The following is a 15,826-nucleotide window of genomic DNA, read 5'->3' as shown; positions in this document are numbered from 1 at the left end:
TGTATAAGGATATGTTCGTGTTTGTTGATGCTTGTTAAGCTCATAATTTTTAAACAATTAAAAAAATAGACTGCATTCCCAAAGACCCTGGAATTTAGCTCGTGGTTTCTCTTCCCAACCCCTCCTACAGGAAAAGGATTTCAGCTGGGATTCATCAAGTTTTCAAGCCCCACTTTTTGAGCCCGAGAGTGCCAGCTTAATGGTCTAGCTTGATACATAGGGTCCTCAGGGATTTTTAGGAAATGGTCTCCACCTAGAAAGTAAGGGTGTTAACCTTGGGGGTCTTTAAAGCCTGACATTCTACATATCAAAATATCTCAGGCTTTTCTAAGATTATAGCAATGGCTTTTTCTTCTAGGCTTTTTAGAAGAGTTGGTTTTCATTCTAGTAAAAATCCTACTACATTCCCGGCTTCTAAGTAACCATTCCAGGTATAATAGGAAACACCACCTCAGCCTTTTACTTAGAAAGTACTTCTAGGCACTAAACAGCAATTGTATTTCCTATGCCTTCTGATGGTCTTTGTTTCCCCCTCCCCAAAAGGTCCATACTTGGAGTCTACTGAAACCATAGGATGTTATTCTTGCTGCTGCTTTCCATGATGGAGCTGGGCTGGGCAGCACCTGACAGCCCACCAAGCAAAGAAGGTATTGTCGTGCCAAAGGCAATAGCAACTCTCTTTCAAGTTGCCCAGCTTGGCCCCTGGGAGGACAACCTCAGTTTTTCTAGCTTATCTTGTGAAGAGTTCAATAAGACAACAGCCACCTTGTTTCTAGTGAACAGAAGCCTTGAAAGCTTCCCTCCCTGTCTGCCAAGGACACTACAAAGCTTAGACCTAAGCAGCAACCAGCTCAAGGAACTAAGAGATCAGGACCTGAGGGACCTCTCCAATCTTCAAGTTCTTATCTTGAGGAACAACCTGATCCAAAAGCTTCACTGGGGGGAAACTCCTGTCATTGAGAGCCTTGAAACTTTGGACCTAAGCTACAACAAGCTTTCATCCATTCCCAGCTGCCAGACCATGATATTGCAGAACCTGACATGGCTTTCACTTGTGGGAAATCCTATCCTGGAAATCCAACCCGGGGCGCTTTCCTGCTTTCCATCCCTACACTTCCTTAACCTGTCGGCTACCCTGTTGGGAAAAGATGACCGAGAAGGAATTAAAGAGTCAGCCTTTGCTCAAAGAATATTAGGCCAAGTTGGAGAAAAGATACCTCTGCATAGCATGGAAGTATTGGATCTGAGTGGCACTTTTCTTCCAGAAAGTAAGTCTGAGGAATTTTCTAGGAATGGGACTGGGATTTAAACAATAAACATTATAGTGGGGAATTTCTGGTGTGTAAAAACCCTTTTTACTGATGCTACTCATCTGCAACTTAGGTAACTTTGGGGAGCACTGAGAAGTGAAATGACTTTTCCCATGATCAAATGTATGTCTAAGGCAGAACATGAACTCAGATCTTCCTGACTCCAAGGCCAGACCTCTCCCCATGATGCCACTGTGGCTCTCAAGCAAAGAAGATGTGACTATAAAAGTATACACCCCCCCCACCATAGAATGTGTTTGTGTTTTGTTATATGCATATATGTGCATAAGTACATATTTATATGTAATATATACATTATACACACATAAATATATGCATATGTTATATAAGTATATACTTATATATAACATTATATTATCTATTATCTTATATGGACTCATTATTTATGTAGAATTATAATTATATTTATACATATTCACATGTATACACATACACATATACACACATACTTCTATATGCATACACACAGACTTTTGTATTTATATCTTTCTCGATTGAGAGCCAGAGTGGCCAGCCAGAGTGGCATAATGGGGAGAGGGCTAGCCCTAGATTCAGGAAGATTCCATACATGTGTTTATATACACATGCATATATAAGAGATATATATGAACATAAAAGTGTATGTGTGTGTGTGATATCACAAGGGGATGAAAAGAAAGACATAGAACAAAAGTGGTTTTTTTAGTGAGTAATAGCAACCAATGCAGCCTTAGGAATGTATATACATATACATATACATATATATATACATATAGTAATTGCTTAAAATTTAGTAGGTGCTCAGGAAATAATTATTATTTGATGGACTCGACAGACTCAGTGCTAGGTTTGTACACTTCAGTTCAGACCACAGGAGGACCAGTCCTTTCCCATACTTCCTTGTTTAGTTGGCCTAGTAGAGAAGGAGAACACTGGACTTGGAGTGAGGAAGATTTGGGTTCAGATATCACCTCAGACATTTACTGTCTGATGGCGAGTCACTTAATTTTTCTTTGCCTTAGATTTTCTCATCTGTTAAATGTGCATAGCTCACAGTGTTCTTGAGGCAACTAAGTGGGGCAGTGGATAAGAGCCTTAGGCCTGGAATCAGGAAGACCTGAGTTCAAATTCAGTCTCAGACACTTACTAGCTGTGTGACCCTGGGCAAGTCACTTAACCCTGTTTGCCTCATTTTCCTTATCTGTAAAATGAGCCAGAGAAGGAAACAGCAAATCATTCCAGTGTCTTTGCCAAGAAAACCCCAAATGGGGTCACAAAGATCTGAACACGACTGAACAGCAACAAAAACAACAAAACAGGGTTCTTGTGAAGATTAAATGAAATAACATAAGTAAAATATTTTGCAAACCTTAAAGCACAATATAAATGCCTGTTATTGTTATCATTACTGATACAAATTGCTCTCAAGGAAAGCAGATTTTTTTTCACCATAAATCCCACTTGAGAAGAAAGAGAATCAGGAAATGGAATGGAACTCAGAAGGTGAAATTTTTGGTTTTGCTGGGAAGTCAGGAAATAAAATCAATCAAAAAATAAGAAAAAGTAATTTGTCTGTTTTACTTGCTCTCCCCCATTCCTTTATTTCCACTAATTACCCCCACTGCATTTCATATCTGCATATTATTAGCTACTTGGGAGAACTGTGATGGGTTTGATTTTTCTTTAGTTTTATTATGATATAAGGGGAAAGACAGATTGTGGGTTGGAGGTCAGAAGGTCTAGATTCTAGTCCTGATTTCTCTTTACTAGCAGAGTAACACTCAGCAAGTAACCAATCTGAGTCTCAGTTTTATCTTAGATAAAAATGGGTCTGGATTTGGAACAAGAGGACAAGGCTTTTTGAATTCTGTCAATGCTATTCACTGCCTGTGTGACTTTGGACAAGTCACTTCACTTCAATTTCTTCCTCAGTAGAATGAGGGGGTTCAGACTAGATGAACTCTGTGTCTCTGATTTCAGCTCTGGGTCTATCATGAGCCTATTATTCTGATAGGATGTTGGACTACATTCCAGTTCTTTGAATCAAATGAGATGTTATCGTCTTTAATTTCTGGATCCAGTCCTTCTCATAAGCCATATTTTCTAGTTGAGATTCTAGACTAATTACTGACTAGGGAATCTAAAATGTAGTCTTTTGAATTTCACTTTAAGTTCTGATTAGTTCCCATATTCATGAAATTATTACCATTTGTATTTGTAATTGTTTTAAATGAAACTAACTCATTTTTAGTGCTCCTTCCTTTTTGCTTCCCTTTGTATGGTCAATATGGAGTTTTCTCTCTGTGTTTCAGTCCAGTTAGGATGGATCAGGGACATACCAAACCTCAGGTCCCTCTACCTTAAGAAGATGGCAAGACTGAAAAGCCTTGATGGGGAAATATTCAAGGCTACACCTAACCTGAGAATCCTGGATTGCCAAGACTCTCAAGCACTGAGTTTTGTTAATACAGAAATATTTGAAGATACTCCTCATTTACAATCTCTCCTACTCCAAAAGTAAGTGTTTCTCAGAGTGATGTCAGATCTATATGCTTACTGTTTGTGTATCTGCATTTGTAAAATCCCAAGGCATTAATGATCTAATACCTTCCATTTGTGCCAAGTTATTTTTATGGACACATTAGCATCTCAGGTAATCATGGCATCCACAAAAAAGGAGTGAGGAAATTCATTAATTAACCTTTTCTCTCTACTCAGAGACCTTTCCATTTTAAAAGAAGAACCTGGAGAGACACTTAACTCAAAGGAAACAATCGCTAATGGGGGGATATAAGACACTTGACATCTGAATTGGTGAGATTATTTATGGACGAGAGCCTTCACAGATCCCACGGATTATGCCACATAGGCAGCTGCAAGTTGCCTCTGTCAGCCATATCCAGAATAGTTCCCATACTGTGACATCCCTTTCTCCAGAGAGGCCACACTGGAAATTAAAGCCAATCTAAGCTATCCATCTTTGTTGTTAAGTCTAGAAAGAGAATCACAGCCTAGTTAAAGGCACAGATATGTGTGCAGTGACTTCAATCCCAAATCTTAGCCTCAGCTGGCATGAAAATTTATTTTAGCTTCTGGCAGCAAAGCTTTCAGGGTCATTGTTGAATTCTGGCTTAGAAATAGCATGGTAGTGTAAGGTTTCCAGTTTTGCTATATGAGAATGTGCAGTTCTGGTTTAGTAGCCCCATACCTTGGAATGTGTGGGAATACTGGTATAAAACTCTTCAGTGCCTGGTACCACACATGAGAATACCACATCCATGATGACTGAGTAAGTAGTAGTTTGGGAGGAAAAACTGAAACTAGGGAGAATTCAGAAGCCAGAATCTATGAAAAACTAGAAACAGAGCACACGTCAGCAGGGAAAAGAAGAGGAAAAGGGGCCATGAATGTGAGGAAGGGTATAAAGGAATGGTGAGATCTAGGGTAGGTAGGTACTACTTGTATATACCGTGTTTCCCCGATAATAAGACACTGTCTTATTATTTTTTTGGACAGAAAAACACCAGAGGGCTTATTTTCAGGGGAGGGCTTATTTTAATGAACATTGACAGCAATTTTAATAAACAGGTAAATGTGAACAAAAAAATGTACCTTTATTCAATAAGCAAATCACTGGGGAAGAACAGGATGACGCGCTCACTGCTGCAGCTCTGATTGGATGCAGCTCTGCGGCGTGCGTTTCAGGGGGGGGGGGGGGAATGTAGCGTGTAGCGCAGGGGATCACCTTCACTACAGTAGCAATCTCAATAGGGCTTATTTTTGGGGGAGGGCTTATTTTAGAGGAATCTTACACAGTAAGGGGAGGGCTTATTTTCGGGATAGGTCTTATCGGGGAAACACGGGTATAAGAAGTGACTGCTGAACCAAATTTCCCTTTCCCTTCTTAAAAAAAAGGTTTCTTGCATCCCAGTAAAAATGCCCAGTATTACAGTAAGTTGTTGGTGTATATTTGTCGATGGTCTTCTGGAGGCCCATTAGCTGTTACATTATGGGGGCAACACAGTAACCTATTAGCACATGCTAAGATATTAATTAGCTAACCAGACAGTTCTAGGGGAAGACAACCGGGTCCTGAGTGAACAGAACTAAGAACAGATACATTTTTTTTATGGCTTTCCTTCTACTTGTTGGACTGGTGAGACATATTTTACTATATATATAGGCAGTCCCACCACTGATGCAGGTCACAACCTCTCCATGACTTTTCATTCACATTGTATCCCACATATGATATACCCAATGTACTACAGGCCTTCCTCTGGTTCTTTTCGTACTTCAGGGATGCCAGTACAAAAGGCAGCAGGAATAGACTTGGAGTCAGAATTATCCAAATTCAAGTGTCTCCTTTGACTCTTAGCTACAGGGCCCTGGGAGAATCATTTGACCTTCATGTGCCTCAGGCAATTTACTGGGCCTGAGCCATGAAATCAGATGTGTTGCCACCTGTGTAGACAAAGGAGTTACACTTGGTGATTCCCAACACTGCCCTTGAGCAACTTCTCTGTTCTTCCAAACCTGTGCAACAAGTAAGCTGTCCAGCTCTTGTCATATATTTTTGTGATGTCATTTACTCCATCCCTCATTTTCTGGTCATACATGTCTTTAATAATGTCTGTTATGCCAGTTCTCAAACACATAATTCTAAGTAATTTGCTACAGCCTACATATGTACACTAAACATTTTTCCACTTGCTTGTGGGTTATTTGAAAATTTCTTTCTCCTGAAATAAGGCGTTCCACTATTGGGAGTCACCTCTCATTCCTGGGAGAATATTGGTGTAAAAAGGAAGGCTTTCATTGTACACAGTAATTAGCAAACACTGAAAGCACCTTGCACTTTTTCCAAATGTGATCTAGCCTAATCCATTTCTACTAAATTCCAGGCCTAATTGTGCATTTGTAGAACTTCTCAAAGTTGTACAATTAATGCATTATTTTAATGGGCTTCCTATTATTCCTTATTCTACAAGTCATTATTCATTTTTCATTCACTTTGTTTTTGACACTAAATTTAGTGCACTTTGCACCAGTTGTTTCCATTTTGATTCGAGGGAAGGATGGAACTGGTTTTATTTTGCCTTGGGAGCAAGAGTAGCTTTGTCACCAATCACCAGAGAAGAGCAGCAGTGGGACATCATTTAGGCAATTGGCAGGGAAGAATGCTCTGAAAAGGAGGTGCTGAAGAAAAATTTTATAATTTGGCTGAGGTCTGGTCATGGCCAGAGATATCCTAAACTTTGCCACAGGCTAAAAACTGTGAGACTGCCAGAAGAATCAATCTGAAATTGAGGCAGTTGGGTTGTGCCATGGATAGAGGGCTGGTCCTAGAGTCAAAAAGACCTGATTTTGTGCTGGGCCTGGAATCAGGAAGATGGAATTCAAATCCTGCCTCAGATACTTACTAGCTGTATGACCCTGGGCAAGTCACTTTACCTCTGATTCATTTTTCTTAGTTCTAAAACTGGAATAATAGCACCTATTTCACAGGATTAAGGATCAAATGAGATATTTGTGCCAGGTACATGGCACATACTAATTAGGGCTAGTTCCCCTTCCTCCTCTTCTCCAAATATATTGACAAGACACTTGATCAGTAGATTTGAGACCTTGCTTATTTCTTTTACATTACTGAAAATGAGGCTTTTCAGTAGGAAGAGCTAGATTTGAGTCAAAACAAGTGGAACATTCTTTTTCTTTAGGAAAAAAAAAAAAGGCATGTCACTGACCAATAAAATGCGTGGTATCTTATACATAGTAGGCACTAAATTAAAGCTTATTAAAGTGAACTGGATTGAATTGGCTGGACTGTCAGCAAAGTTCCCATTTATCCACATTATTTCAAGCAACTCTAACAACCCTAGGAGAAAACTGCTATTGCTATTCCAGTCTATAAGTAGTCATTACTAGGATATAGCTATTTGGAGTAATTGTCCTGGGCCATGAATTTTATAGAAAAAGTATTGCCAAGGATTCTATGATCATAGATTTGGCGCTAGAAGACACCTTTAAGGTCATCTAGTCCTCCTCGTTTTAAAGATGAAAAAACTGAGATTTCAGGATACAAGTAAGTAGTAAGTGGCAGAATTGGGATTCAAACCCAGGTCTTCTGACCCAGATCCTGCACTCTCCCATTATACCATGTCTACTTGAACAATGAATACTCATTTTTGATGAATGTACTATGAGGTTCTATTCCAAGATGATCATAGGGTTTAAGAGCTCAAAAAACCCTTTCAAGCTCACCCAGCTGATCCAACCCTTTTGCCACTGAGAAAACTGAGGCTGAAAAAAGATTAAGAGACTTGTCCAAAGTCATAGGTAACCTAGACAAAGTTGAGATTTAAATTCAGGTTCTCTGACTCCAAATCCAGTGTGTTTTTCAAAACATTACCCTGCTTTCAATCATAGCTTGCAGCAGACTGGCAGTTGATACTAAAAAACAAACAAACCCTAAGGTTCACATGAAGACAATCATCCCATTAATGTCCAAGGAAAAGTAGATGAACTCTTCTAGTTTTATATCCCACCCTGTCACTCCCCAAGCTGGAGGCTGCCTTTTTGTAACCTTTCCCCTTTTTACACTGCTCTAGAAGTTCAATTTAATGTGACTAACATATACAAGAATGTTGAGGTGAGATGATATAATTCAACAAAGTGGAGAAAACACAAAAAACAAAACCCAGAGTTAACTTAGTGAGGCCAACAATACTTTCAGAGATGAATATGAAACCACTTTCACAGTAGACTGATAGTAATAAACTAATTTTGAGCAAAAGAACACCAAAAATTGGACCAAGATTAGGTGATCAAAAGTTATTATGATCAGTTATCTCTTTTCCACTTGCTGATTAACTTGCTAGAGTTTTTTTTTTTTTTAAAGCAATCAGGGTTAAGTAAACTTGCTCAAGGTTAAACGGCCAGTTATTTCTGGGTGTGGTACTGAGTATCTGAGCCCAGATTCAATCCCCAGGTCATCCTTACACTGGAGCCGGTGCTCTTACTCGCTGTGCTACCTGGCTGCCCCAACTTGTTAGAGACTTTGAGGTTATCTCTGGAAAGATTGGGAAATGTGCTTGCCACTTTGTAAAGTAAAAATTGAGACTAGGGATAACTCTTGGCATCAGCCATGGCATTAACACCGAATTCCTCCATTCTACATTTTTGCCATCTTCTAAGAATATAGCCTCATATCCACCCTCCCCCCACTCCACACAACCAGTGTCCATATGTATGCAATTGGTAGGATGACTTGACCCTAAGAAAGACTAAGGGATAGAAAATAAAGCAGGGTTAACTACTGTTGTTAATCTTAGGTAACACTTCTAAAATGACAGTGCAATGTCGGAATGTTAGAGGCTTTCATCTGGGATAGTGTAGGTTCTCAATCCTTCATCATTAGTCTTGTTAACCAAAAATTCGAGTGCTCATTCCATAATAATTTGTTTTATTGTTTTTAAATTGATTTTCATAGATATGTCATTTGATTCTCCTCAGAAGCATCTGAGGTAAGAACTGGTATTTGACCGAAGTAAAAAGTAGGACACAAAGGTACTAAGTGGCTTGAGGTCCATAGCTGGTTAGGAGTGGCCCTAGGACCCAACAGTAGTCAGCTGATAAATTTTCTATTGCCCTTGTAATAACCACAATAATAAAACTATCTGAAATAATTTATACCTAGCTCTCTTTCTCTAACCCTTTACTTTTTGTCCTTCAGCTGCAACTTGAGTTCCTTCCAACCTTGGACTCTGGATTCCTCCCAGGTCATTTTCATCAACCTGTATGGAAATCCTTTAACTTGCAGCTGTGACTTGTCTTGGCTTCTCTCTGAGAAAATGGTCCTGAGCAGGTAACTGGCTCCATTATTTCATTGGAAAAAAGAATTTTATTGTAGAGGGGCCTCAGCTAAGGCTTACTCTTTACTAGTAGCTCTCACAGAAATTATTTCTGTGTCTCCTATTGCTACTTTATGCTCTATTTGTATTGTTCCACCTAGGATCTTAGTCTTTGATAAACAGCATGTAAGTATTTGATTATTACTCTGGGGTAAGGCATCAACATGGTCCTTGGTTGCTGTTTCTCAGATATCAGTGCCCAATTATGAAGAGTAAGTAGGACCCCCAGACTTCTCACAGCATTATCAATGCATCCTATTCAAACTTAGAGCCCATGTAACCCTTCAACAATAGTCTGTATGCTAAATGACTTTATTTTGATGGACATTCTACTTAGGAATCGTTGCCTTTATTAGCATGATTCTTCAACTGTCCCAAAATCCCAGGATTGCTTAAGCCACAAACATAAATACTATGATTTCTTGCTTCAGATTGATCGTACTAAACTGGGACGCCCAAACTATGTAATAAGCTTAATTGCCACTGGGTGTTAACAAGAAATTCTGAGATAGAGCCATGCAAAGGTTAACTTTTGCTAGGATCAAACAGTAGCTAAGAAGCCTAATTTAGGGCTAATTTTTCAAAGGGCTTCCTTCTGTCCTTGAAGGCTCTGCAATTCTATCAGCGTGCAAACTCATTCCACTAACATGGATGATAGCTGCTCAATCTATCAGTCCACAAGCATTTATTAAGCACTGCCTAAGAGAGACACTATTAGGGGATGGGAATCCAAAACCCAAAGTCGAAGTCCCTTTTCTCAAGGAGCTTTCATTCAATCAGGGGAGACATGTATAAAACTAAGTATATACAAAATGTCTGCAAAATAAATACAAACTAAAAAAGGAGGGATTTCTCGATCTGATAAATGGGAAAAGCATCATTTTTGTAGTCTTCAAGAGTTGCCAAAAAATTTTTCACCTTGCAGCCACATCAGTGATGAACCCTTCTGTACTTTGAGAAGCTGATCTCTGGGCAACAAACACTCCTATCACTTATCCCATACTGGGAGCCATTCCAGTTTTCTAGGATTTGCCAGAACTTGCACTTTTTGGCACAGTCTTTGAGAAACCTAGGCCATTTCCATGTCTTCAATGATGAAGTCCAGAACTTAATCATTCAATAGTATTGCTAAAAGGGGCACTTAGAAATCATCTACTCTTAACAATCCCTCCCTCATACAATCACCCCATAATGTTACTTCCACTTCATAATTTGCTCATCAGCTCCTGGAAAATGGATGATAAATAAATCCTACTTTATAGTTCTTATAAAGGTCAGGTGAGGGAAGCTGATATTTCTTGCGATAAAGTTGAACTGACTTTTGCTTCCTTATCATGTCCTTACCCCTTCAATTACCAGACAAGTTAAAAGTATGTGGGTATTGGTGGTCTTTCAAGCCTTTTGTTCAGAGCTGTCCCTCTCTGCAACTGTGCAGTAGGGGATGTTTATTGGTAGTGCTTCTTCAGCTCCCTCTTAGGGTCTCAGGGTATCCATACTAGCTCCTAGATACTCAAAGGGCTCTCCATCTACTCCCATACCCAGAATAGCCTTATCTCCTAGGCAGCACCTCATTATTTGAACCTCCTTCATTCACTCCATACTTCCCTAGCAAAGTTTACTGCTCCTATGGTCTACCATTGTTCCAAAGCTTATTGGATAAACACATTTGGTTAAGGTGTTTATGGCTGATAATAGCTTAGGACAGGTTTCTCTTCATAGTAACATTTTATTTCAGTAGGGCCCTTCACCCAAAGGAATGACAGATGTAAGAATGTGAGATCTTTTGGCAGAGATCAGGACTGGTTATGTAGAAGCCACCTGCTTAGACCATCCATTGACCTATCGTCAAGCTAACACTGATGTTAAGTATTCTCTAACTGGTTTGTCTTACTCTCCTAGGTCCAACGACACTCTTTGTATTCCAACTGCAGACCCCAACAGTACATTTTTGTCTTCTCTTTCCCTCTCTCAGCTGTACAGCAAGTGTTTTTCTAAAAGAAACACAACCTTCATTGTATCAAGCCCTCCTTCCTTGGAAAGCAATGCTTATAACAATTCCTCTAACAAACCATTTAATGGATCAAATCAACCAGTGACACTGGCTTCTTCCAATTTCCACAAAACAGAGCCCACAGCATTTCCTGCTTTAGGGTCACCTAACATTACAAAGGAAAATTCCATCCTGAGCAAGAAAGCTACCTTTAATACACTGAAATTTGCTCTGCCTACTCAAAGTGTTGGAAGGATAGCAATGATCCCTACCACAGTCACTACAGGAGGTCCTAGTTTCTTGGCCATTCCACCCAGTGCTGGAAGAACAGCTCCAACAAAACTAAGGGAAGAAAATGCTATTAGGAAAATTTCCCTTAGCCAATCTACTATCGGACCAGGTATCTCAGTACCTACTTCAGACTCTACCCCATTCCCTAGGAAGCACCCTAAGATCCCCTCTCTTCCATACATGGTAAGCACTCCCCAGACCAATCAAAGGGCACAGACTACCACTGACAGACATGAGCCAAGTGCTTCAGTCATAGGGATTCCAATCTACATGCTGGATGACTACAGTGAGGAGGAGGAAGAGGAAAGGAAGGATGCGACTAAGCAAGATATCCTTTGTGATTATCATCCTTGTAAGCATCTCCAGACTCCATGTGATATACTCCAGAAATCATCACGGTGCCGGTGCCCTGGCCTCAGTGGAGAAGATACCATCCCAGACCCACCTAAACTCCAGGAAGTGTCTGAGACCACTGATACATCTGCACTCATCCACTGGTGTGCACCCAATTCAGTGGTGCACATGTATCAGCTTATCTATCATCCTGAAGACAGAGCAGAGAAACAGACAGTGCTGAAAGAGATCTATGCCATAGCTAGGGAGCATCCCTTGCATGGGCTCTCACCAAGTACAACATACAATGTATGTGTGTTGGCATCTAACAAAGCAGGTCTGAGTCTAACCAGAACAAGTGAATGGAGAAAAGCATGTACCACATTTACAACAAAGCCAAGTTTCTTATTCATTTTTGCAGGTCTGTGCAGCACAAGTGGACTGCTTTTACTTAGCACCTTTATACTATCTGTGTGTCTTTATAAGAAGTGCAAAACAAGACATGCAGAACAATATGATACACATCTTGTCTCCTACAAAAACCCAGCATTTGACTATCCATTAAAACTTCAGACTTTTAATTAGTCCTTGAGAGAAATATCAAGGTCTTTGCCTAAAAGCTCACCCTAGGGAACTGGCAACCTTTGATCAAGTTAGGTCAAAGTCCTACCAAGGGAGAACAGAGATTGATGGCCTCTAAGGTCCCTTATAGTGATAAATTTATGATCCTATGATTTGTCACTATGAACACTACTGACTGCTGCTTCCAGAGTGCTAAAGAACGTGATCACTTGTTTCCAAATCTTCCTTTTTGACTACTCCACTTCTGGGAATAGGTAGAATATGGAGGGAAGTAGTTTTACGTATAACACAAAGTCATTCCCAGCGCTCCCCAAATAACTGCGGGTTACCATATACTTCAAGAACCCATTAAGTTCATTGTATGCAGGCACTCCTTTCAAAGATGTCTAGATTATAAAACTTACAATTTATATAGTGCTTCAAGGCTTGGAAAGATGTTTTATAGGCACCATCTCCTTTGAGCCTCTCAACAACCAGTGAATTAAGTACTATTAAGTCTTTGAGATTTGCTATAACATAATTTTCACCCTCTTGCCAAACTGTTGATGGATCTTCTCCAAACTCAGCTAGGTTAATTCTTAGATATATTGTCTTTTCCATACTGTCTTAAATACTAGGTATAGTAATTTAGTTCAACATTTATTGGATGTCTGCTATGTGCAATCTGATGTGCTGTCTATCTAGTAAAGCCCTTGAATATTTCATAGATTTGTGCCAACTCAATATTTAATAAAAACATTTAAAAGGAAGTTCTACTGCAAGCAAAGAATTCTCACATTGTAGCCTTGCCTCCTTTAAACATCAAATCCAGTTAAGATATAATTGAAGACATGACATCAATTTGCCTAAAGATTTTGTCCAAGAATTTCAATGGATTCTTCCTTTGAAGGTTGGAATATATGGATACAAGTATAGACAGAGATTCTGGCTACGTTAGCTGGGGGTAGACAGGATTCCTGGTGTATCAATTTCACTTCCACAGCTAAAATATCCTACTTTCAAAAAAAACCAAAACACCAAGACCAACTACTTTCCAGAGACACAAGGAAGGTATCTCCTCTATTCTTAGTACCTGGGAAAAGCAACACCTACTTCTATGAACTTCAGCCTATAAGATTCTAAAAAAGATCTACTAGTGAAAAACAGGAAACAAGAACACATTTTGGGGTTTTAGTATATTAAATATAGACGAAAATTCTTAAGTATACCTGTAGATAAAAACAATTCCCCTTCTAGTCTTACAAACCACGTGGTTTTGATTTGTTCTTAGCGTTTCTCACCTTCATAAAAATATGGGAATATGTAAATATTTTTTAAAGTCTTTAATGGTGGCTATATTTCCTGAGTTTGTTTTATTGCTTTTGGATATATTTGTACAGAAAAAAACTGTTTCTTCAAACTGCTATACTCACATGTGTAAAATGATAGAATCAATGCAGTAATATACTTTCAAAGCAAACAGCTGAATTACATGGTCTTTTTACAGATGTAAAGTTTTAAAGAGCTACATGGAAAAACTAAGGTAATCTGAGGATTTATACTAATAAACAGTTACACAAGCAATACGGTACATGATTTTAAGATACTTTACAAATTGGTCCAAGCCCACTTTTCTCCCTTAATATATAATCAAAACATACCATCTGTGCTTAGACTAAACAGTCCTCTCACATATCCCACCTATGTGAAAATGATCTGTTTAAAAAAAAATACCCAGGCAAGGTAATACATAGTACTGTGAGCAGAGAGAATGGAAATAAAGAAGGTATGTCTCTCAAATCTAACCCTAGTCTGATGCTACCTTACAGTTCAGTTCTACAGTTCTGTAACTGACTTAAATTTAAAATCAGCCAAAATTTGGCAGAACATCACAAAATAATGTCAGTATTTATGGTCGAACGGTTCACCTGTGCTCCAAGCTGGGTCAGATCAGCTAAAGGTCAGTCACAAGCTCTGGGAAATGAAGAGCTAGTAAACATCAGAAGTGAACATTTTATCACACAAAATGTTGCCAGCCCATTATCTACAGCAATAAGCAGCATAATGAATATATAAAATCTTTTTATATCAATATATAACCTCGTCAGGGGTGGCCAGGTGGCTCAGCAAGTAAAAGCACTGGCTCCAGTGTCGGGATGACCTGGATCAAATCCGGGCTCAGATACTCAGCACCACACCCAGAAATAACTGGCCGTGTAACCTTGAGCAAGTTACTTAACCCCTATTGCTTTAAAAAAAAAAAAAAAAAATATATATATATATATATATATATATATATATATATATAACCTCGTCACTAATTTGTGTTAGTTCCCCTTCCTAATATCTTCTATCTAAAATCAACTTAGTGCAATGCTTCTAAATTGTTCCTTATAGATGATGAGAGATCATCTATAGTTCTACCATCAAAAGTCCAACTTGTTTCCTTTGGAAGTCTGGATATGTGTGTATGTGTATGTGTTTAAGGTAAGAAAGACCTATAGAGAAAGTAATAAAGTTTACCTATATCCAAAGAACAAATCTTAAAAAAAAAAAAGGTGGAAAATTCAACATTTTGCTGCTTACCGCTTAACCCAGGATAAGGAAGGAAATACACAAAAAGTTATTAATTGCTGAAACAATGCTTTAGTGCGTCACCTTCTATAATAACAATAGTAATAGCTAGCATTTACTTAGTGCTTTAAGATTTGTAAAGTATCTCACAAATTCTATCTCATTTTGCTATTATTATACTCATTTTACAGATGAGGAAACTGAGACAGACAATAAGTGACTTGCTTATGAGTATCTAAGGCTGGATTTTTTAACTTGGGTCCTTCTGCTTCCAGATCTGTGTTCTCTGTACTATGCCATCTACATGCCTCTTTTTTTTTTTTTTTAAAGCAATCGTTTTAAGTAACTTGTTCAAGGTTATACGGCCAGGTGTTTCTGGGTGTGGTGCTAAGTATCTGAGCCCAGATTTGATCCTCATGTCATCCTGACACTGGAGCCAGTGCTCTTACTCGCTGAGCCACCTGGCCGCCCCTAAGCAATTGGGGTTAAGTAACTTGCTCAAGGTTACACAGCCAGATGTTTCTGGGTGGGTGCTAAGTGTCTCAGCCCGGGATTCGATTCCCAGGTCATCCTGACACTGGAGCCGATGCTCTTACTTGCTGTGCTATCTGGCCGCCCCGATCTACATGCCTCTTAATGCAGCAATGAAAGCAGCAACTAAAATAATCTGCCAAGCTCTACTTTTCCAGTTTATTTTTATGAAGATTTCAGTTTGGGTTTACCAGTGATCCACATACCTTTAAAAACTTTAGTGTTTGAAATAAAGAATTTACTGATTTGTTGGTAATTCAGCATCAAGGAAATTAACAATAGTATTTTCTGCTATTTTATTCCTTTATTATCATCTTCATGAA

At 39.0% G+C, this 15,826-nt stretch overlaps 1 protein-coding gene across 1 annotated transcript; it reads left to right on the top strand.

Annotated features, from left to right (window-relative positions):
* The first annotated feature begins 566 nt into the window (after positions 1-566).
* On the top strand, positions 567-14,000 carry LRRN4 (leucine rich repeat neuronal 4). Its single transcript, XM_069062793.1, has 4 exons — positions 567-1,268; positions 3,623-3,827; positions 9,046-9,177; positions 11,123-14,000. Exons 1-4 carry the CDS (start codon positions 575-577, stop codon positions 12,420-12,422), a joined length of 2,331 nt encoding a protein of 776 aa, XP_068918894.1. The 5' UTR covers positions 567-574; the 3' UTR covers positions 12,423-14,000.
* Positions 14,001-15,826: the final 1,826 nt, after the last annotated feature.

The sequence above is a fragment of the Petaurus breviceps genome, unplaced genomic scaffold, assembly GCF_028583685.1.
Source record: "Petaurus breviceps papuanus isolate PSGF00001 unplaced genomic scaffold, PetGlider_PUasm1.0 90504, whole genome shotgun sequence".
NCBI lineage: Eukaryota > Metazoa > Chordata > Mammalia > Diprotodontia > Petauridae > Petaurus > Petaurus breviceps.
The sequence above is the reverse complement of the archived record's forward strand: the minus strand, read 5'-3'. Positions and strand labels throughout refer to the sequence as shown.